At 31.8% G+C, this 21,975-nt stretch overlaps 2 protein-coding genes across 3 annotated transcripts in view; one reads left to right on the plus strand and one right to left on the minus strand.

The window, feature by feature from the left end:
- Window positions 1-2,311: 2,311 nt before the first annotated feature.
- LOC127735431 (transmembrane protein 187-like) lies at window positions 2,312-9,750 on the minus strand. Its single transcript, XM_052245626.1, has 3 exons — window positions 9,680-9,750; window positions 6,109-6,240; window positions 2,312-4,315 (listed from the first exon to the last, which is right to left on the minus strand). The coding sequence occupies exons 2-3, from the start codon at window positions 6,212-6,214 to the stop codon at window positions 3,492-3,494; spliced, it is 930 nt and encodes a 309-aa protein (XP_052101586.1). The 5' UTR covers window positions 6,215-6,240; window positions 9,680-9,750; the 3' UTR covers window positions 2,312-3,491.
- A 214-nt stretch (window positions 9,751-9,964) lies between these two features.
- LOC127734869 (host cell factor 1-like) overlaps window positions 9,965-21,975 on the plus strand; it is a 34,621-nt gene continuing 22,610 nt past the window's right edge. The window contains exons 1-9 of one of the 2 annotated variants that reach the window (XM_052244937.1): window positions 9,965-10,153; window positions 11,289-11,510; window positions 13,289-13,376; window positions 15,474-15,682; window positions 16,104-16,295; window positions 16,659-16,804; window positions 17,195-17,228; window positions 18,101-18,331; window positions 18,933-18,998. In XM_052244937.1, coding sequence (XP_052100897.1) covers window positions 9,994-10,153; window positions 11,289-11,510; window positions 13,289-13,376; window positions 15,474-15,682; window positions 16,104-16,295; window positions 16,659-16,804; window positions 17,195-17,228; window positions 18,101-18,331; window positions 18,933-18,998 — 1,348 coding nt within the window. In that variant the 5' untranslated portion in view covers window positions 9,965-9,993. The remainder of the gene's footprint in view (window positions 10,154-11,288; window positions 11,511-13,288; window positions 13,377-15,473; window positions 15,683-16,103; window positions 16,296-16,658; window positions 16,805-17,194; window positions 17,229-18,100; window positions 18,332-18,932; window positions 18,999-21,975) is intronic. The other variant, XM_052245007.1, reaches the window with a different exon arrangement.

Genomic DNA, 21,975 nt, shown 5'->3' on the forward strand with positions numbered 1-21,975 from the left:
ATTGGGTAAATTTCGGTAGTATATTTAGAGAACTCATGCAGGATTATTTAACGAAAAAATATCATCTAGATAACGGAAGGTATTGTTGAATGTATCAACCAAATGTAACAATGACGTGTCTTTTCTGAGTTTGGTCATAAACTGAGATTCATACAGGAATAAATCTGCTATTAAAGGGGCGCATTTAGTGTCCATAGGAATACCAACTACTTGTCGATACACTCTATCGCCGAAACGTACATATATGTTGTCCAGGAGAAAATTTAAAGCTTCAATCATATCTTTACATTTCCAGTAAGTGTATCTAGCATACTTTCCTTTTTCGTTACAGAAAAAGGCTTTAACGAGTTACAGCAAATAAATTTGTAATGAGATTTTTCAAAAGACCATTTAATTAAATATGAAAACTTTTTCTTGATAAGATTGTGTGGAAGTGTAGTATAGAGAGTAGAAAAATCATAACTGTCAACAGAATTAAAAAGACCATCAAAAGCATGTATTTTATCTAAAACCTCTAAAGAATTTTTAACACTCCAAAAATAATTAATACCATTATTTTCATAAGATTTATTACAAAAGTTAATAACCAGTTCTTTGATAGTAGTAAGGGAGGTAGTTAGAAGCACTGATAGATTAGTAGTAGAACACTTACTAGATGCGGAGATGAAACGGAATTTAAATGGTTTTTTGTGCAATTTAGGTAACCAGTACATAGTAGGGACTTTCAAATGTTCGAAAGAGGCTTTAAGCTGGGTAGTGGCAGTGATATGCATTTTTGTATTGATTTTCTCCTTGTCATATTTTTGGAACATCAGCAATAATAATTAAGTTTAAATTCAATTGGCTTAGAAGTTTCAGAGGGAGGATTTTGTAAATAGTTCTTACTGTCCCTTTGGGCCAGGTGAGCTAACAACTTAAGATTTACAACATTCTGATGAAACTGTTATTTTACATCAGTTTCAATGAGCATCTTTGTCATTAAAGCATCCGTGTTCTTTATTCAGTCACTACAGAATAAAGAACCTTTCCATATATAAGTGTAAACTCTTTATAAAATCCCATAACTGATTACTTTTTGACAGACATTCTTACAATTTAAAGTTTTAAATAAGGACATACCCTGGTACATGATTTCAGCAATATATACCAACTAAAACAGCATTATATAGCAAATATGTAGTCTCAGCAATATAGACTAACTAAAACAGCATTATATAAACAAACATGTAGCCTCGGCAATATATACCAACTCAACCAGCATTATATAAACAAACATGTAGCTTCAGCAATATATACCAACTCAACCAGCATTATATAAACAAAAATGTAGCCTCAGCAATGTATACCAACTAAAACAGTATTATATAAACAAAGATGTGGCCTCAGCAATATAGACCAACTAAACCAGCATTATATAAACAATCATGTAGCCTCAGCAATATAGACTAACTAAACCAGCATTATATAAACAAACATGTAGACTCAGCAATATAGACTAACTAAACCAGCATTATATAAACAAACGTGTAGCCTCAGCAATATTGACTAACTCAACTAGCATTATATAAACAAACGTGTAGCCTCAGCAATATAGACTTACTCAACTAGCATTATATAAACAAATGTGTAGCCTCAGTAATATAGACTAACTCAACCAGCATTATATAAACAAACGTGTAGCCTCAGCAATATAGACTAACTTAACCAGCATTATATAAACAAACGTGTAGCCTCAGCAATATAGACTAACTCAACTAGCATTATATAAACAAACGTGTAGCCTCAGCAATATATAAACAAACGTGTAGCCTCAGCAATATAGACTAACTAAACCAGCATTATATAAACAAACGTGTAGCCTCAGCAATATAGACTAACTAAACCAGCATTATATAAAAAAACATGTAGCCTCAGCAATATAGACTAACTAAACCAGCATTATATAAACAAACGTGTAGCCTCAGCAATATAGACTAACTAAACCAGCATTATATAAACAAACATGTAGCCTCAGCAATATAGACTAACTAAACCAGCATTATATAAACAAACATGTAGCCTCAGCAATATAGACCAACTAAACCAGCATTATATAAACAGACATGTAGCCTCAGCAATATAGACTAACTAAACCAGCATTATATAAACAAACATGTAGCCTCAGCAATATAGACTAACACAACCAGCATTATATAAACAAAACATGTAGCCTCATCAATATAGACTAACTAAACCAGCATTATATAAACAAACATGTAGCCATACCAGGACAACAGTTAATCCTTCCCTGTGACTAAAGTAAGAAATACAATCAAAGAAATCATCTTTTATTTATTCTTGCTTTTATTTGTTGTGTTTATTGCTGCAGGACATACTTAATGTGAATAAAAATTTCACTAACAATTGTGCATCTTGTAAAATCAAAAGCAAAAACATCAGTCGCAATTCACATCAACTGTTAATCATACATTAAATAAATTATATACATGTAAATGCATTTTTGGCATACATGTACTAGAAAAAATTTGTCTCCAAATTCTAGTATAAAGAAATTCAATAGATTTGTTATTGAAGAAATCATACATCATAAGGTCAAAATTTTCATTTCTTTCTATGAAAAACTAGAGAAATCATTGCATGAAAAAAACATGCAAAATATCAATAGTCTACAACAAAGGTATCAAAGTCAGGACCTAGAAACACTAGAGATGAAAGGTCAATGAGTACCACGATAGTATGTAACACATCATCGTATTGTGATACGTCCATTTGTATTACATGTCTATAACAAAACAAAATAAGAATCTAGCCAATGCATACATATGAATGAAAAAAAAATACAATTTAACCTTGAGGTCAAAGGTAAAATGTTTGCCATGATGATATTTGATTTTTAGGTGTATGGTGTTATACTCACATGCCAAAGGAGTTCACATTAAGATGTGTGCTGAACAAAATACTATTTAGTAATTAAATTTCATATGGACATAAATTGATATTGAGAACCATGTCTCCATCTTCATCTCAGGATCTAAAATGTTCAAGTTTCATGTTAATCTAACAACTGCTAGCTGATGGAGTTGGGTAAACAAGATGTGTTCTAGACTCCATAAATACAAATCAAGTTCAAAGGGACATAACTATTGGAAAGCAAATTTGACTAGAAATATTTCATACAGGAATTTTATACACACCAAAATCTGTAATCTTGCAATTTCCATGTAATGGGAGATAGACTTGTTCCAAGATTAATGAAAGTTTCCATAAAGGCATACGTATCAAAAGGGATCAGAACTATGGTAAACAGTATCATTTGTTCTTGAACATGTTGAAACAGTATGTAATGTATAAACATGGGTGGTTAAAAAGATGATAAATTTCATTTATATCCCAACAAAAACTGTAGGGAAACTTTTGTTCACAAGGCAAGGAAGAAATATCCAAGATGTTGTTCATAACAAAGTAAAGTTAAAATACTTGTTAAAGTTGATTCACATATTTTTCTTGCTTTTAAAGTTATGCTTATAAAATGTCAAGGCAAAAAAGTACATGTTTACATAATGAATCTGGAAAATGTCTGCAATCTTTGACAAAAAATGTCCTGAAATTTTAGTAAAAATAGGATGCACCTTTGGTAAATCTAAATCAAGTAGTTTCAATCCAACAAATCCAGCACAACATAGGATAGACATTATAAATGGATATTTACAATCACTAGATGGAAATTTTTGATAGGCCAATATAGCTCCAATTATTGCTATGACTATATGAACTCCAAGTCCAATCTCAAACCCTACATCTGTATATAATGTCAAAGTATAGCTACCAACAGAAAATATCATACACTGAATGATTAAAATCAAATTCCAACCAGATGTTAGAAAATGTCCCCACACAAACACCCACATAAAGAGTGGGTATGTATACCATTGATCTAAAACAGCAAATTGTTGAAGCTGAGTTAGAATTCTTAAAAGTTGTATTGGACCATAACAACCAGCCATAAAATTGAATATATAGGATATATATGCATCAATTAGCGTGATCCTATTTGCTTGGAATGCTGCTGATGTATAAGCACACCAATATGCTCCCATTATAACATATCCAAAATTAACAGCTGAATTTAGTGGCATCTTCATCCATTTTGGTAACAGAGCTTTCATTCCTAGTCCTGGTCTCTCAGCATAATGTTCAATACCATTTTCTGTGAAGACTGAATCAAACAGACCTATGTAGACTAGGTAAAAAATGGAACAGGATGGTAAAATGACACTTAGAAATGCTCTGAACATTACTTTGTACATAGCAAAACCTGGAAATATACAAAGAAAACATATAAGTTAGGTAAATATTGTAAAACAACATTGACATTAATAGAGATTTAGAGCTTGATTTGGTACAGATATTTGTCTATTGTTGAGGACAAGATGCTAATGTCTGAATGTCATTTGGGGTCTTGTTGTGTTGTTGAGTTAATGTCTTCTTGATGCAAATATTGTTCCAGCAAGGTTATGGAGAAAACAACTACAAGTTTTTCTAGTCATCATCATGAATTGGTTGACTGTTATGCTGTGTCTGTGTTTTAAATCACAACAGACATGTGTTTGAGGCCTTAGATCTTTAGATACCAGAAGAGTCAACTAATCTGTAAATTAACATATTGTGTCTTTTCCCTATTTTTAAAACAGAGGCGAAAGATACCACAGGGACATTCAAACTCATATGTCAAAAATAAACTTACAACGCCATGGCAAAAAAAGTAAAAGACAGACAAACAACAGAACACAAAACACAACATAGAAAACCTAAGACTGAGCAATTTTACATTTTAATTGAGTGTTATTCGCATTGTGTGTGATGCATACATAAAAGGAGATGTTTACCATCTTGCTCAGTTTGAAATTCATGTGATTCTTTCGAGTTTTTCATGTTTTACCTTAATTTGTATTATATATTCTAAATGGGTTTACCAGATTTTAAAATTGGTTGTCTAATGTTGTCTCTAATACCCAACATCTCTTTTATTGATATTAAAAACAATAGACAAGTAATGTTCTGCTTCTTAATATTGAGGTGTGATTGAATTTTGAGAATTTCTTATAATTCAAAAAGACAAGAAAAGTTACGTTTTATTAACATGTAATTTGAAAACAAGAATATGTGTCCATAGCTGTGTGACACACCCCCAACACACACTATCACATTTCTGTGTTCTGTGAATTACAAGATCTTTGTCAAAACCCTCATTTGGTATATATAGTTTTAAAAGTTCTCATCATATTGAGCATGTGTATTAAGCTTCAATTGAATGTGACCACAACTGCATGTTAAACTACCTTAAACTAAAACTCAAACCTGGTATTAGAGAGGGAGTGACGTAAAGACACATCAGATGGACTAATAGACCAATTATCATAAAGCCTCTTGATAATTATGAATGGGGCATAAAAAAGTAACTTTATAGCAAAATATGTAATTTAAAATTTTCAACCAAAACTTATATTTTATATTTATGAAAAACAGAAATGTTGTTCATATAGCTGACTTCCAAATAAACATCTGAAAACCCTGTCCTGCATTCAGTACAACCATGAAACAGTTTTTTCATATCAGTGGGGTAGTACACAAAAAATAAATTCGCCTGAATAACATCAGCTGATTAACCTAAGCTTCACATGCATTCTCAATGTAATTTGTAGTTTCAAAATTATATTTGATGATGCAGTCCTCTACAGAAGAAAAAATAACCCAGTATAGTCTACATGTATAGGTACCAGGCCAGTGACAGTGCTACTAGAAGCCTCTAAAGTGTCTTTATCAACGTTTCTTTTTATCACACTTTTGTTTGGGACAAAACTTTAAATTTTCAGTGTTTAAAAACCTTATGTTCAAGGGTAAATAATGGGCTCAAGTAGGGTACCCCTAGGTCACAAGATCATGTTTAAAAATTGACTCGGGTCATTTTAAGCAAATTTGAAAGCAACTGCAATCCATACAACAATTTTAAAAACATTCTTAAAGGTCACAGGTCCTTTTGAATGAGATGTCAGGACACAGGGTCGCCCACCAATAAATTTTCCTTAAATATCAAATTTAAGATCTTACTATCAATTTTAGCAACATCATGATCTGTGGATTTTTCTTTTCCTAAAGAGTCTTCAACATTATCTGGCTTCACTCTTTTCCTTGTTGAGGTTATGTTTTCAGCCATTGTGTTGTTGTGTGTAAATATTTTCTCTAAAATGAAAAAAATAAAACTTTATAATATACATAATAAAATTCTAAACAACTAATTTCATCTTGATACAGTAATGCCAGTTTCATGTATGCTTACTGCATTTAATACAATTATTACTGTTGACATTTTATAAATCTTTTGTTTGTAGTGCTTTAGTGCAATATTACATGATGTACTTAGTTGTTTGTATTGCTTTAGTGCAATATTACATGGAGTACTCAGCTGTTTGTATTGCTTTAGTGTAATAGTACTGAAGTACTCTACCATTGTCTGCTGTTTGTACTGTTTTAGTGCAATATCACATGATGTATTCAGCTGTTTGTACCTTTTTTGGTGCAATATTACATGAAGTACTCAGCTGTTTTTATTGCTTTAGTGCAATATTACATGAAGTACTCAGCTGTTTGTATTGCTTTAGTGTTATAGTACATGAAGTACTCAGCTGTTTTTACTGCTTTAGTGTAATAGTACATGAAGTACTCAACTTATTATACTGCTTTAGTGAAATATTACATGAAGTACTGGGCTGTTTGTACTACTTTAGTGCAATATTACATGAAGTACTCAGATGTTTGTACTCAGGGTTCTAACTAAGGAATTTTGAAGGCGAGTAATTTTTTACCATATACATAATATAGAGTCGAGAAATAGTGAGAAGATGAAATTTAAATTATTTCAGTCCCCATGACAAAATAGAGAAAGGAAATGACATCAAGTTTTGATAATTTTTAAATTTTTGTCATAAAATGATGATGTTTGTGCTCAGTTGATACAGCATATTACAATCTTGATGCATCTTTGGACTCACCAGTTTTTAAAATGATGAGTCCAGACAGATTTTCACAAGTCCAGGACTCACAAACTTCCCTTTGCCATTCAGCTCATTGCCCAAATGTTCATTAATATCATCTGTCTCGCAACTTTTTTATGTATGGATAGTAAAATAAGGAATGATATATTCGCCCAAAACAAAGTCAGACTGTCATGAAATAGAATTTCTTTCATAATGTAAATTCTATATGGAAGAAATTTTCAGTAACATTTTTCCACTTACAGAAAAAGGATATAGAATATGTGTTCCTGAACAGAAATAGATATAATGGCATAATGGTATTATTTATAACAAAGTTTCCAGGGGAACTTCTGTTAAGCAGAACAAATATACTTTGACAAGACAAGCATATGATAGTCAGATAGTAGTGTTAAGCACATGTATGAAATGTACTTTTAAAATTAACTTCAGTTTTACACAGATATTTTTTTTAATCAGTGCAGGTATATTTGTACATAGTCTTCAACATTATACCCTAGGGTAGTGTAGGAAAATACCTGAAACTGGACTGAACTGCCATTAGTTTTTTTTTTCATTTTAAATTGTTTCACATTTTTCATATCGGAGCCTTTTACAGCGGACTGTATGGATGGCTTTTTCTCATTGAAGGATGTACAGTAACCTATACTTGCTTATATCCAGTCATTTGAACTCTAGTAGATATTTGTCTCAATGGCAATCATACCACATTATGTATCGTGATATTTTGTCCCAATCTATGAAAAAATGTCCAAACTCCAGAGAAGGACAATATTTCATAGATTTATAGTATTGAAATTTTGTGTCCTTAAAGAAAGGTAATCCAAAGTTACTTTTTTTATATTCATGATATTGATACATTATTTCATGGATGGATATTTTGTATTATGAAAGGGAGGTTATAAAAATTAATATTTTGGACAATGATATCATCAGAGTGTTTTACTTTATTGATATAATAAACATATATTATATGTCAGTACTTTACTTATCTTTAAACAGTATAATATAGTAAAATTAACATATTTGATTTTACTAATTTATAAATGCAAACCTGAAATTAGCTTATGATAAAATATAAGTTTGTTTCTAATATAAACTACTTGTCCTACAAATATATAAATTTGTGCATGCTTCATGCTTGTGTATTGAAGATGAGAGTTATTTGATGCAGCATTTCACTGTTGTACACGTATTTTCAAGAACAATATTCTAAAGATTTCTGAAACGCTCTTGTAAGCGTACTTTCATTCCGCCGTGTATTTATTCCGGGTAACTGTTTTTCACTAGAGAATATTGGATGTAAATAGTGTGAAAGCGTCGACCTAAATATTGTTGTTTTGTTTCTAATAGACCGGTTTATTGTTTACATAAATAAATGGGTTAAAATTAGAATGATTTTCAAGGAACCAATTTAATTAATCTGAGTCAATCCAGTAAATAATATTAATGATGATGAGGAAGATATTTTTATAACTCAAAATACTTTATCAATGATCAGAATATTGAGCTTGATATAAACCAAATTTATTGGACAGATTTGTTCTTACATAAAGTTTCAATTATAGAAACATCCTTTGATATTGACATACAAGATATGATTATATATCTAAGTCGACCTAAAAGCAAATACACAGAAAAACTTCAGCAATCCAATAAATATACATATTACAATAAGTGACAACTTAAAAGCATAAGATTTTATAGATTTGCATAGAAAAATTATTTAAATCTGATTCGTTAATAAGCGTTATTGTGTTATCGTGTGTCAAAATGAGTATTAATCACTTCATCAATGTATATAGATCTAAAGCACTAGTGTAATTAATCCCGGTATAAAATAACTAGTGCAATCATTCCGATACAAAAACACTAGTGTGAACATTCCTTGGATGAAAACTCTCCACTTTTTACATAAATCAATTATGCAAGTTTCAAATACACTAAAAACTACTATGCCACATTTTATATATATTTCCCCTTCAAAAAAACTCTTTATATAACCTTATAATGACTGGTGGATGTTTTACACTGTACCCAGATAGAAAAACCTAGTGAATTTATGTTGGTGGATAAAATCACTGGTGATTTTCTTCCTCCAGATAAAGTACACTGGCGGAATCAAACCACTGTTACACTCTCACATTGTCCATGATGTCATGCGTAAGATTTCTCAGGGAAGACATACTTTGATAAGAAATATTGTCATTGACAGTATTTCACTGTGGAATATTGCCGTGGGCAAAAATTCAATGAAATATTGCAGTGACTGTGAATACTAGGCACAGTATTGCACAGTGAAATATTGCTCCACATAAACCGGACAACATTTGATAGAGAAGCTAGGACACTATTTCATAATGAAATAATATCTGGCTGACAATATCTCATGGTGGACATTATTTTAAACAAATTTCTTGATTCCTAATAATTTGGCAAATATGGGGCATTTACAAATCACAAAGTTCATACAACAGTATCCACACAAACAACACATGCATTCTTACATACTATATTCTATTCTATACATATTACTTTATGTTACATTATAGATGACCCGTTGGAAATAATACTTCTTGTATCCAGAACTATTGCAAAAATTTATCTATCAGAAAAACTATTGTTACCCTTGAGTTAATGCAGTCCAACACAGAAAGGTTCTTTTTTGACCCACTCAACAGCTCAAAGGTGTTTTCCTTGTCTATTTTTAGAAAAACTGTAATCCGACCAGGCACCAGTTTTTCCACATTTTAGCTAAAAAAATAACATCCGAATAGAACTTCAACATACAATTTAAAAATGAAAGAGACATATGAAATTATTTTTTTTGTTCCCATTAGATTTACAATATATTTCTTTATTTACGTCCAATTTCGTCATGTGATATGCAAATTTTGTTTGGACATACGGGTAAGCAGATGCATTGTGGGTTAATTTAAATATGGCGGCACCCATATTGAAATGGAAGCGGCTAACAAATGCATCAGGACCATGCCCAAGACCTCGACATGGACACCGTGCAGTTGCAATCAAAGACTTAATGGTCATTTTTGGTGGCGGAAATGAAGGGATCGTTGATGAGCTGCATGTCTACAATACCGGTATGTTTTGTTTACAGCTCTTCGGAATAAAAAAATGGCAGCCATCATTGATAACTGTCAAATTGTAAGAATTTTCATTTGCCAACTCCTGTACTTCTGACAATGAAACAATGACAAAACAGTATCTCTTAATAAATGCTTTTGGTAAAGTCATATCTTTTGGCTGTTTGAAATATAAAAATGGAAATGCTCATTCTGTGAAGGAACTTTTTTGCGGCAAAAACAAAGATGGCGGCACCCTAGATATCTGCTTCATTTAATATTACATTAAATTTGAAATATTTCAATGTTTGACATTCTTTTGATGAATTGCAAAATTCAAAAGTAACTTCATTTTTGCCTTTGAGAAAGTAGGTATATTTATTCAAGTCTATTTTCGCGGTGGGAGAGAGGTTTTTCTCTCTGAACGCGAAGTTGAATAAATCAAAATGGCGGATTGTTTTGCTCAATTTATCGGACCTCCGAGAAGACGCCAATAAATTAAATTCAGAGACAGATTTTAAAAAAAAATTTATTTCCTCCTTTTTCAGAAACAATGGTATTTTTTATTTACACAAAATGGAATCATATTTTGGTTTAAAAAACACTACCGGAAATTACGTCATATTGATCCCATAATGTTTTTAGATGGGGTTCCATTGGGGATTTGGTTTTATGTCGATCTGGCCCTTATTTTAATTCTCACTAATTAGAGAAAAGAATATGAAGATAGCGCCAAGGAAGTTTAAAAACTCTGAAAGCAAATAAATTTACAGAAATATGTAAGTTAATACTTTTGACAAAGTTATTTTTTTTCTTGAAAAATTCAGACATTTCTAAAAAAAAATTGTAATCTACAGTAGCGGATCCACAAATTTTCATAAGTTTGGGTCTACTGGCACTGACTGCCTAAGAGGGGGCCCGCTCCAGTCATGTTTCAGTGATTCTGCCTCTGATCTATGGTGGATATGTTTTGATTGGCCCTATTTTGTTTGCCTTAGAGGGTCTGGATTGGGTTAACAACATTCAGAATATAGGGACTAAAATATATAAAGAAAGAAGAAAATTACCTAAGAGTTCAATTGTATTTGCCCTGTACCATGTATACAGATAGTTTTTATTAGAATAAACTATGGTCAAATTATAAATTTTTCAGCAACAAACCAGTGGTTTGTCCCAGCTGTTAGAGGAGACATTCCACCAGGATGTGCAGCCTATGGCTTTGTTTGTGATGGAACAAGAATTTTGGTTTTTGGTGGAATGGTGGAGTATGGAAAATATTCTAATGAACTATATGAATTACAAGCCAGTCGATGGGAATGGAAAAGATTAAAACCTAGACCTCCAAAGAATGGGGTTCCACCATGCCCAAGGCTAGGTAAGCAATGTGTTGTTGACTTGCTGTTTCATTGAAGTTTACACAAGGACTTGAACATTTCAGTTTGTGGAGGGCAAAAGATTAAAACTGACAGGGTTTTAATGAATTAAAATTGCAAATTCCATAGTAGTCGACCATGCAACATGAAACTTTCGATTCTGAAGTAAACCAGATGTATAAATTTGACTGTAAACTATGAAATGAATTTGGAATTACAATTCAAAACTTTTTCAGATTATCAAATTGCAGTTAATATTGGTGTATTTATTTTAAACTTGTAAAGTGATTCAATTTGATTGATAATTTTTGTACTCATGTTATTTGGCATGAAGCATGTTCCCTTTTACGATAAAAAATGGAATATTGTACTAGTTTAGAAAGGGGGATGCTGATTGCGTTAGTCACCTTTCAATCATATTGCATAGATGCCAACCATTACGGTTTGTCCGTAATTGTTACGATTTATTAGCCGAAATTACGGTGTTACGGCAACAGTCTACTTTTTACGGTTTCCGTTCATTTCCGGTCCTCAACTTTTTTTGTTTAGATAATGTTGTGATCATTTTGATGTTTGAGTGATTCAGAATATAAAACACTTTCTGGTTTCTCAGGACTTTCTATATGTTAAGTACGATTTATCCATTTCTTGTTAGATTCCGAATAGTTAATGAACGCATTTGAAATGAGTCCCCTTTCCCTTACTTGTATTCTCCTGTATTTGCTCTTCAATTGATTTCATGATGTCATCAGCAGGAACAAGCACTTCTGCAGCAAAGAAAAGAAAATTGAGACAACGTTTTCGTCCTGAATATTCCATTGAGTTTCCTTGTCTTATAAAATCAATTTAGTCAGGTCAGGAAGAACAGAACTGACACATGCACACGTCAAAATCTTTCTGTTTCAACTTTGTCGTCAATAATGGTTTTGAAAACATTCATGACCTCTACCAACAAAAAGTGCTACGACACACACATATACAAATAAACAATTGAAAAGTGCTAAGTCAGCAACATACCAGGCACTCCAGAATTAGACTTTAGTTAAACTATGGGAGGGAGATGGAGGGACATTTCAGGAAATTAAAATTTGTATTGACAGTAAGTTGAAACAGTTAATTTACATTTGTTAAATAAACAAACAGGTATTAAAATAGCCAACTTTTTATTACAAGTCTTTAGTCCTCACTTGCTCATCAACTTTGCATCGAGTTGTCAAAAATATAGTAAATCATTTGCCGGTCACTTTGCATCTAGTTGTTTATAGTATGATTATGGTAAAAAAAAAATTGACTTACTGTGATTACTGACAAATATCACAAATTACTGAAATCTTAAATTTTGTTTACTGATTGCATCACAAAGGGGTTGGCATCTATACATAGTGCAGTTATTTAACCAATGGTGGAAAATGATTAAACAGGTCATAGAGATCCCTGTGCTGAAGTTTATCTTTGTTTTTGCAAGCTATCTAGAAGAAGACTATAATTTCCAGTTTAACTTATCCACATTGGATCAAACTTTAACTTTATTATGTCTGTGAGATTTTTTTGAGAGCAGGTCAAAACAGAATTGACATCACAAAGTTTGATATGGGTTTTGAGTTATGCAAAGTGATACAGATACGATGAAGGCTTATACAGAATATTATAAGCACATGATTGTTTTATGTTATAACTGTCCAGTTCTTTATTATTTTTAGATTTACACATTGACAACCAGAACGATGTACATTACTGTATCACTATCACATGTTTACAGATTTTACTTTTGTTTAAACAGGACATAGTTTTACCTTACTAGGAAACAAAGCTTATTTGTTTGGTGGATTGGCAAATGATAGTGAAGATCCAAAGAACAACATCCCAAGGTAAAAAAAGTCTTTTATTTGAAACAAATACATGTTTCAAAATCTCATTGTTCAAAATCAAAATTGATTTGTAAACTTACAAAATGATAGAAACATGAATAGCCAGATAGCCTTGTGTGTAAATAAAATCTTATCTTCTATGTCTATAATTGAATGTTGCATCATTTTCATAAGGCACGTCTTTACAAAAAGTTGTGAAGAAGCATTAAACACATGAATTTGAATTCTCAAAAGTTATGTGGAGGTCAATATATTCAATACTCAAAATTATGTGGAGGTCAATGTATAATCAATGTTAAACAAATGTTTGTACAAGTTATATCAAGCTCAAAATCAGCTCAGTCGAGTATGTGTGTACCTTCTCCATTCTGAAATATGTGTATTTATTTGTAAACAAAACACCTCCAAGTATATTAAGAACAGTAAATCGTCTGATTTAAAGTGGCATTGACTAATGTGCATTGCGTATGTTTAGTACACAAGGCTTCTGTATGGAAACAAAGTTTGGTTAAGTGTACAACCAATAATTCATAATGAACAAGTATTATCGAGAGAGTTAAGTTATATAGATACAATGGATAAAAAAAAACCGTGGATTCTTGAAAAAGAAACCATGAGCCCAGAGGGCGAATGGTTTGTTTTTCATGAATCTACGCTTATCCATTGTATCTATAACTTAAACTATTGTGTTGATTTCTTTTCAAAATTTAAGCCTTTTCTTAATTAGAAGGTATTGTAAGTGAGTTTAAATAACCAGGTTATCGTGTCCAACGATGCATTGATAAATCTGAGATCACAATTAATTGGTCAACAAAACACAAATATAACACCTCTAGATTTTTATATTACCAGGCATATGAATATTATCTGTTTATACAAAATAAAGACATATTCGAAATTATTACTAATAAAATTGAAAATGGAAATGGGGAACGTGTCAAAGAAACAACAACCCGACCAAAGAGCATACATGGCATATATAAAGTATATATAATAAGTATGTTATCAAAATTTTTCTAGCACTCTAGGCATATCACGATTTTCTTGCATAGGAATTTGCGAACAAACCTTTGTAAAATTATGTAGTAAAACAGATGAAATCATACTATATTTATAAAACAAAAATTGACAAATAGAATGTAATCATTCTTGTTTCAAACATGTGAAATAGCCAATAATAATAAAAAGAAAAACCAGTAAAAACTCGCTATTATTACAAAAATATCCACTATAACATGCAAAATTTGGAAAAAAACAGGATAACTTAAGAATTGGAACAACAGAGAGAATACAGGGGTTCTAACCTAAACCGACAAATCCCTATCTTTGACTCACTGATTTTAACCATGCTAACCTCGCGGCTACCAACTCATACTATACGACTGCCTATTGTGTCTATATAAAGGTACAAGCCCTGTGTGTCCGATGAACCGATGTATATCAGATGTTCATTTAAATATATAAAATAGACATCTATAGTGTAACAAATTGGTAGCCGAGAGGTTTCGTCGATGTGTTGAAGTCAGTCACACATAATAGATTTCAAGGAAGGGTTCGATTCCCAGTGAAGGCATACAAAAATTAAAGGTAAGTTTTTAAATTAATTCCATTAGTGAACAGAAATCAGTAAATTGGCCAATTCGAACTTAATGAAATTAGGCACACAAAGGAAACAATTGAATATAATTTGGTGAGTCAATTTCAGCGGCAGATTAAGGAAGCGTTGATTCTAGAAAAAGAATCCACGGTAAATGAACAGGCTGACATCACCACAATGGTTTAATTTGTTAATATTACATTTTAGAACATTTAAAAGCAAGATGGGTGTCTATGTTACATACAAAATATCTTTAGACATTTAGCCCAAAACGTGCCAATGATTTTATAATCATTGTTAATGTTTCCTTTAATTATGTAATTGTTAATGTTTTGACATTTTGAAAAGATTTATGCAACAGGGCGTCAATATAACAATAAGGAGATGTATGTTTATTGTCCCCCTGGCAATGCCCTTGTTATTGCCCTTGGACAGAACAGATAAAATATGTGCAACGCTGGGGACATTGGAACTCTGTTCTTTTATATTTCTTATTTCAGATATCTAAATGATTTGTATACACTTGAAATGAAGCAGAACTCAAGTACCATGTCCTGGGACATCCCACCTATAGTTGGTCAGCCTCCACCACCCAGAGAATCTCATTCCTGTTGTGGATACACAGAAAAAGATGGGCGTCGTCCTCGATTATTGATTTATGGTGGCATGAGTGGATGTCGCCTTGGAGATTTGTGGCAGTTAGAAATAGGTAAACACAACTATAACATTATAGAAAATGTAACAAAGGGATATGTGGAGTATAACATCTATGAGACAGCCACCACACAATAACACAATACAAAAAAAATAGACATCCAGAGGTCAACATTATGCATGGATTGATTTACTTGAAATCTGGTAAAAATAATCTTATCTTTCTATTTCGAGACTTTAACTGTTGCAATAAAGAAATTATTCACACATCCCACACTAAGCTTTAATATACTTTGATCATATAAAATAAAACTAAAGTTTAACTTAAGAACTGGTACATAAAAGGATAACTGTTACTTCTATAAGAAAAAGTTGTTGAAGAAGTTTTAAATATTATATCAAGAACAGCTTCACCAAAGAATTTTTTCTACCATACAATCAGACATTTGTATAAATTTGATAATTCTATTTAACAGATACAATGACATGGACGAAACCAGTTATACAGGGAATCCCACCATTACCCAGAAGCCTTCATTCATCAACAGTTATCAGCAATCGTATGTTTATATTTGGAGGATGGGTTCCACTTGTAATGGATGATGTCAAAGTTGCCACTCATGAAAAGGAATGGAAATGCACAAATACATTAGCATCATTGAATTTGGGTAAGTGTCACACACACACACACACACACACACACACACTAAAAGAGAAATCATAAAAAGTAAACTTGTATGGAATGTTCCAAAATTTATAAGTTGTCACTTTTATTTAGCCTGTCAGTAATAGAAAAACAATGATGCATTTTCAGATCCAATGTCTACAATTGATAATAGGTTAACAACAACAAGGTAAACATAGAATTGTAATTATTTCAGTTACTAAAGTACAAAATGCTATGAATTTCTATATGATAGCTTTTTGTATGTTATATTAATAATGTTATAGATGTTAGTGAAACTGGATATTATTCCGTCACTTCAAAGTTATTCAATTAGAGCTTAAAAATCTTAAATATTTTTCTTCAGATACAATGACTTGGGAACCTCTTGCAATGGAGGTATTTGAGGATGCACTGCCCCGCGCAAGGGCTGGACATTGTTCTGTATCTATACATACACGACTTTACATATGGAGTGGTAGAGATGGCTATAGAAAGGCTTGGAACAATCAGGTATTGGTCACATTCTCTTTTATTCCCTATGAATGGTACCATGAGGTGCATCATTCATCTGTCATAAAGCCTTTGGTCCACACCTAATTAAAAAGCAACTAAATACATTTCACCTAAACTCAACTTTTATCGCCACTACTTCCTATTATATGGTGAAGTGTTTGGTTCTGACTTTAAAATGCTATTAATACAGTAAAGAAGAGAGGGAAATAAATTCCATGTATAGCTTCAACTACTTAGTGGATTCTGTTCAAACTGATTCTTTATCATGTTTATTGTGGAGTGTTTTGAAGCCTCAATATGGTTCTAAATTTCTGATTCTTTAGCAGATAACTTAAATAATCAATTGAATTTCTAGTTTACAGCATTAAAGTTCTCATTTTGTTTCAGGTTTGCTTCAAAGATCTATGGTTCCTAGAAACAGGTTTGTATATAATCTTATGTTCAAAAATTGTTTAACATTTTTCATTTGAATGTAGAAATGTAGATAAAGAAAAGCATATTTCCATGGAAATACTGGAAATAACCATAAAGGACTTCATACTTACCAGAGTTTTCACTAATTGCCTAAAAGTTGTTTTTCTTAATTTCCATTGCAATAAAAGTGTGTGATGATCATACATAAATATGGACAATTATTAACTATTATAATTTTGCTATCTTCCTTATTGATTTCTATAAACAAACTTAAATAAAGAAAATAGGAAATCAACTGAATGGTTTTAGGTCATAGCTTTATACAGGAACAGTAATATATAACTTAATGAACAATAGAAAGTGATATCTTATCTCTAGTTAAGAGTTTTGTAGGAAAAAATCGAACCAGAATCAATAATACTGATAAAAGGATGTTTTAAAGTGTGATTATAGTTGTTACATCTTGCAATCATGACAGTATCAAAATTAATCATCTTCGTAAAGGAGGAGAAGATTGAAATGTTTTTGCTATTAATTCCTTTTGATTTCCACCATTTTATAAAGATATGATACTCATATTTATATTTATGATGAACTATAATAGATCCAGTGATAGCATTGACTGTTTTTTGCATGTCAAGTTTTATAATATAGAGCTGGTTTTCAAATGCCTATAGAATTCCAGAATAATCTATAGATATACATGTAATATAGATTTAATATTATTTGTCATGTCTGAATTTTTTCATTTGCCTGACAGAGAATGTCATCATCATAATGCTGATAACATAAAATAAATGTTATTTACAATAAAGCCTCCCGCTCTATTGCATGTTCAGTAAGTGAAAGCTAGCACTAACACATTATTGTTATTTACAGAAAAGCCTCCAGCTCCATCGCGAGTTCAGTTAGTGAGAGCTAGCACTAACACATTAGAAGTATGTTGGGGTAGTGTACCCACAGCTGATGCATACCTGTTACAGTTACAGAAATATGACCTGCCACCAGCCCAGGCCCTGACCCCTACTGCTGTGCCTCAGACCAATCCACTGGCTAAAGCAATTGCAGCACCACAGCAAACTACAACTGTGGTCAGACCACAAACACAAGGTGAATTTCAGTTAAAAGTTTTAGCATCCATCTTTTACATATTCTTTTTCCTTTATCTGGATACGGTAAAATTCATATTTGAATATGTTTCAATATAGAAAAGTAAGTGAGCATAGAAATCAAATGCAGAAACAATATAAAGGAAAGAAGCAATTAAAATATCCTTTGTTTGAATTATTCTTTAGTGTTATATTTTGTTTTTTTTTAGGCTTATTTTTTCTACCATAGTAAAAACATTGCTGATAAGTAAATTGAATGAAATTTGATTACACTTTGGCATAATTTGTATATATATGATCTTTTGACAACTTCATTTCTATTTTTTTTAATAATTAAACAGTTATACAGTTTTATGTTCATGAAAATTAAGAATCTAGACTTGTTTAGATTAACTATGGATGAGAATCTTTGTATTGTGAATATTTTTTTTAATGGATTTGAAATTCATGGATATTTTTATATTATCATAAATTTGGTGGTGCAAAAACATTAATTGCAAGTTTTATTGATTCTGCATCAGTATTGAAAACTGTAGAAATAAAATATAAAATATTTCTTTGTCTTTCTTTTACTATCTTGTGATTCTGTCTTCTTGCTTTAGGAATAGCACACCTACGTGCAGGGGCTTTGGGTGGTGTTTCCATGACAACACCTCAAACCATCAGAGGTAGACATTACATTACTGCATGTTTTATTTTTAGTTCTTATGCAATTATTGTGGTGTAAGGATAGTTGTTTTTGTTGTAGTATGGTAATTGATAAGACATCTTTTGATGACCCCCCTATTTTTTTAATAATAAAACTGTGGTACCTTTCCAATACTATATGCATTATATATCCAGGAACCTCTATCAATGCCAAATACATGTTTAACAAATGTTTAACAAAATTATGTATAAAAGATGATAAACTTTATCAATATCAACCCCTTAAAGATTAGTATCTTATCAAAATCTAATGTATGTTAAAAATTTATCATGGTTTGCGAAAATTACTTCATATCCTGAATAGTCAAGAACTCGTACTTCAATAGATCAATAAAAGTCATATTTGGTTCTCAGACAATGCTTTTCCTTTAAGAAATTTCAATGAATGAATCTTTATATGACTGCATAGATAAAATTTGGCCGCATGGCATTTTTTATGAAAAGTGAATTAAGGGTTAAAAGACAAAATAGAGTTGAATAGTGTCTGGGATGAAGATAAGTTTGACAAACATTTGTTTTACATTATCTCAAATATGGACAGTGATACATCTGCTTAAATTTACAGTAGAAAAAGGTGCAAACTGATCTTGTCGGTAGTTTCTTTGACTTTTTATCTACCCATGGTTGCAAAAATGAAAATTAAACAAAAGGATGATACATTCAGGTCCATGAATTGAATTATAGTTCAACAGCAAAATATTTCTTTTGTTTTTATACGACCGCAAAAAAAAATTTTGTGGTCGTATATTGGTATGACGTTGGCGTCGTTGTCGTCGTCGTCCGGCGTCGTCGTCCGAATACACATTGGTTTTCGCACTCTAACTTTAGTTTAAGTGAATGGATCTCTATGAAATTTTACCATAAGGTTCAATACCTCAAAAGGAAGGTGGGGATTGATTTTGGGGGTTATGGTACCAACAGTTAAGGAATTAAGGGCCAAAAAGGGGCCAAAAATAAGCATTTTTGTAACTTCCAGACATGACTTGTGTGTTAGTGTATGGATCTCACAAGGTTCCATATCACAAAGGGAATGCTGGGATAGAATTTGGGGGTAATTGCCTCCAAATTTTAGGAATTAGGGGCCAAAAAGGGGCAAAAAACAAGCATTTTTCTAGTTTCATGACAATAACTTGTGTTCAAGTGTATGGATCTCTCTGACATTGTTCCACAAGGTTCCATATCTCAAAGGGAATGCTGGAATTGATTTCGGGGGTAATTGCCTCCAAATTTTAGGAATTAGGGGCCAAAAAGGGGCAAAAAACAAGCATTTTTCTAGTTTCATGACAATAACTTGTGTGTAAGTGTATGGATCATTATGAAATTGTACTACAAGGTTCCATATCACAAAGGGAAAGCTGGAATTGATTTTGGGGGTAATTTCCCACAACGTTCAGGAATAAGGGGCCAAAAAGGGGCCAACAATAAGCATTTTTCTAGTTTCCAGACAATAACTTGTTCAAGTGTATGGATCTCTCTGAAATTGTACTGCAAGGTACCATACCACAAAGGAAAGGCTGGGATTGATTTTGGGGTTAAATCCCTAGAAATTTGAGGAATTAGGGGCCATAAAGGGGCAAAAAACAAGCATTTTTCTAGTTTCAGGACAATAACTTGTGTGCAAGTGTATGGATCTTTATGAAATTGTACTGCAAGGTTCCATATCACAAAGGGAAAGCTGGGTTTGAGTTTGGGGGTAATTGCCGTAAATGTTTAGGAATTTTGGGCCAAAAAGGGGCCAAAAAATAAGCATTTTTCTAGTTTCCAGACAATAACTTTTGTTCAAGTGTATTGATCTCCCTGAAATTGTACAGTAATCATACATGTGAACCTCCCGAAGGGAATACAATAATCCCGTTTTCAGGGGTCTCCTCCCGACCTCCCGTTGAAGACAAAAAAATCCTGTGTATGAAATATTTCATGAATGAAAAATTTCAGCCCAACATATCTGGTGTAACTGACATTACCTGAAGTTATATTTTACCTGTAAATCAATTAACATGATAATTATATGGCTTCACTTGTCACCTTGGGTGTCAAACATACTGGTAATCGACGATTTTTTACATCAGGCTAACTGCCGTTGTGTAATAAAACTTTGTATATTTATAAATGAATGTTGGGTTACTTCCCTTGATTTATCCTGTTTTAAGTTACTTTCCTTTAAATAATGTAAATTTTTAAAAGAATATAAATAAAATATAAATTGAACAAATAATCATAAAAGGATGGTAATTAAATGATTTTAAATGTCTTAGGACAAATATAAAAATAATAATTTGAAAATTATTTGAGGGTTCTATACTTCCTTTCAAGGCTTAAATTGAAATTTATATATTAACTATGACCCATGAATCCAGTTTGAATGTGTTACTTTTCATGCATTAAAAATCTACTTGCATAAAGATTAAAATAAAAGATCTACTTGCAGATAGATAAGCAAATATTCTGATTGCAATGAATAATGGAAAAAAAGATATGACCTAAAAAATTTAAAGAACATACTTAAAAAGAAGAATGTTAGATTGAACAAGTTGAAAGTTTAAAAAGATAGAGAAAATTTATAAGTACAAGGGTACTATAAACATAATACATTCGGATGGAAAGTTGAAGAAAGCACACTTTAACAGACAATTTCTACAGCACACGGTTACATTTACGACAGAATTTATGTCGATTAAAAACCTCCTGATCTGAGTCCTAATCTCCTGACCAAAATTTCCCAAACTCCTGATCTTAGTTTCACAGTTCATCATATGTACTGCAAGGTACCATACCACAAAGGGAAGGCTGGGATTGTGTTTGAGGGTGATGAATCATAAGGGGGTTCAAAAAATTTTGAGGGGAGGGGGATTTTTTTTTCCTTTTTTTTTCTTTGAAATTTTCCATTTTAAATTGGTTATTTCTGATTTATATATAAAAGCAAATAATAATGATATG

The sequence above is a fragment of the Mytilus californianus genome, unplaced genomic scaffold (assembly GCF_021869535.1).
Source record: "Mytilus californianus isolate M0D057914Y unplaced genomic scaffold, xbMytCali1.0.p SCAF_1, whole genome shotgun sequence".
In the NCBI taxonomy this organism is placed as follows: Eukaryota; Metazoa; Mollusca; class Bivalvia; order Mytilida; family Mytilidae; genus Mytilus; species Mytilus californianus.

What these genes read in the sequence shown, in the direction of transcription:
- LOC127735431 (XM_052245626.1), bottom strand. Translation starts at nt 6,214, where the DNA reads ATGGCTGAAAACATAACCTCAACAAGGAAAAGAGTGAAGCCAGATAAT. An exon ending in TGATGTTGCTAAAATTGATA is followed by an intron (nt 4,316 to 6,108) that starts GTAAGATCTTAA and finishes GTATATTTCCAG; the next exon opens with GTTTTGCTATGTACAAAGTA.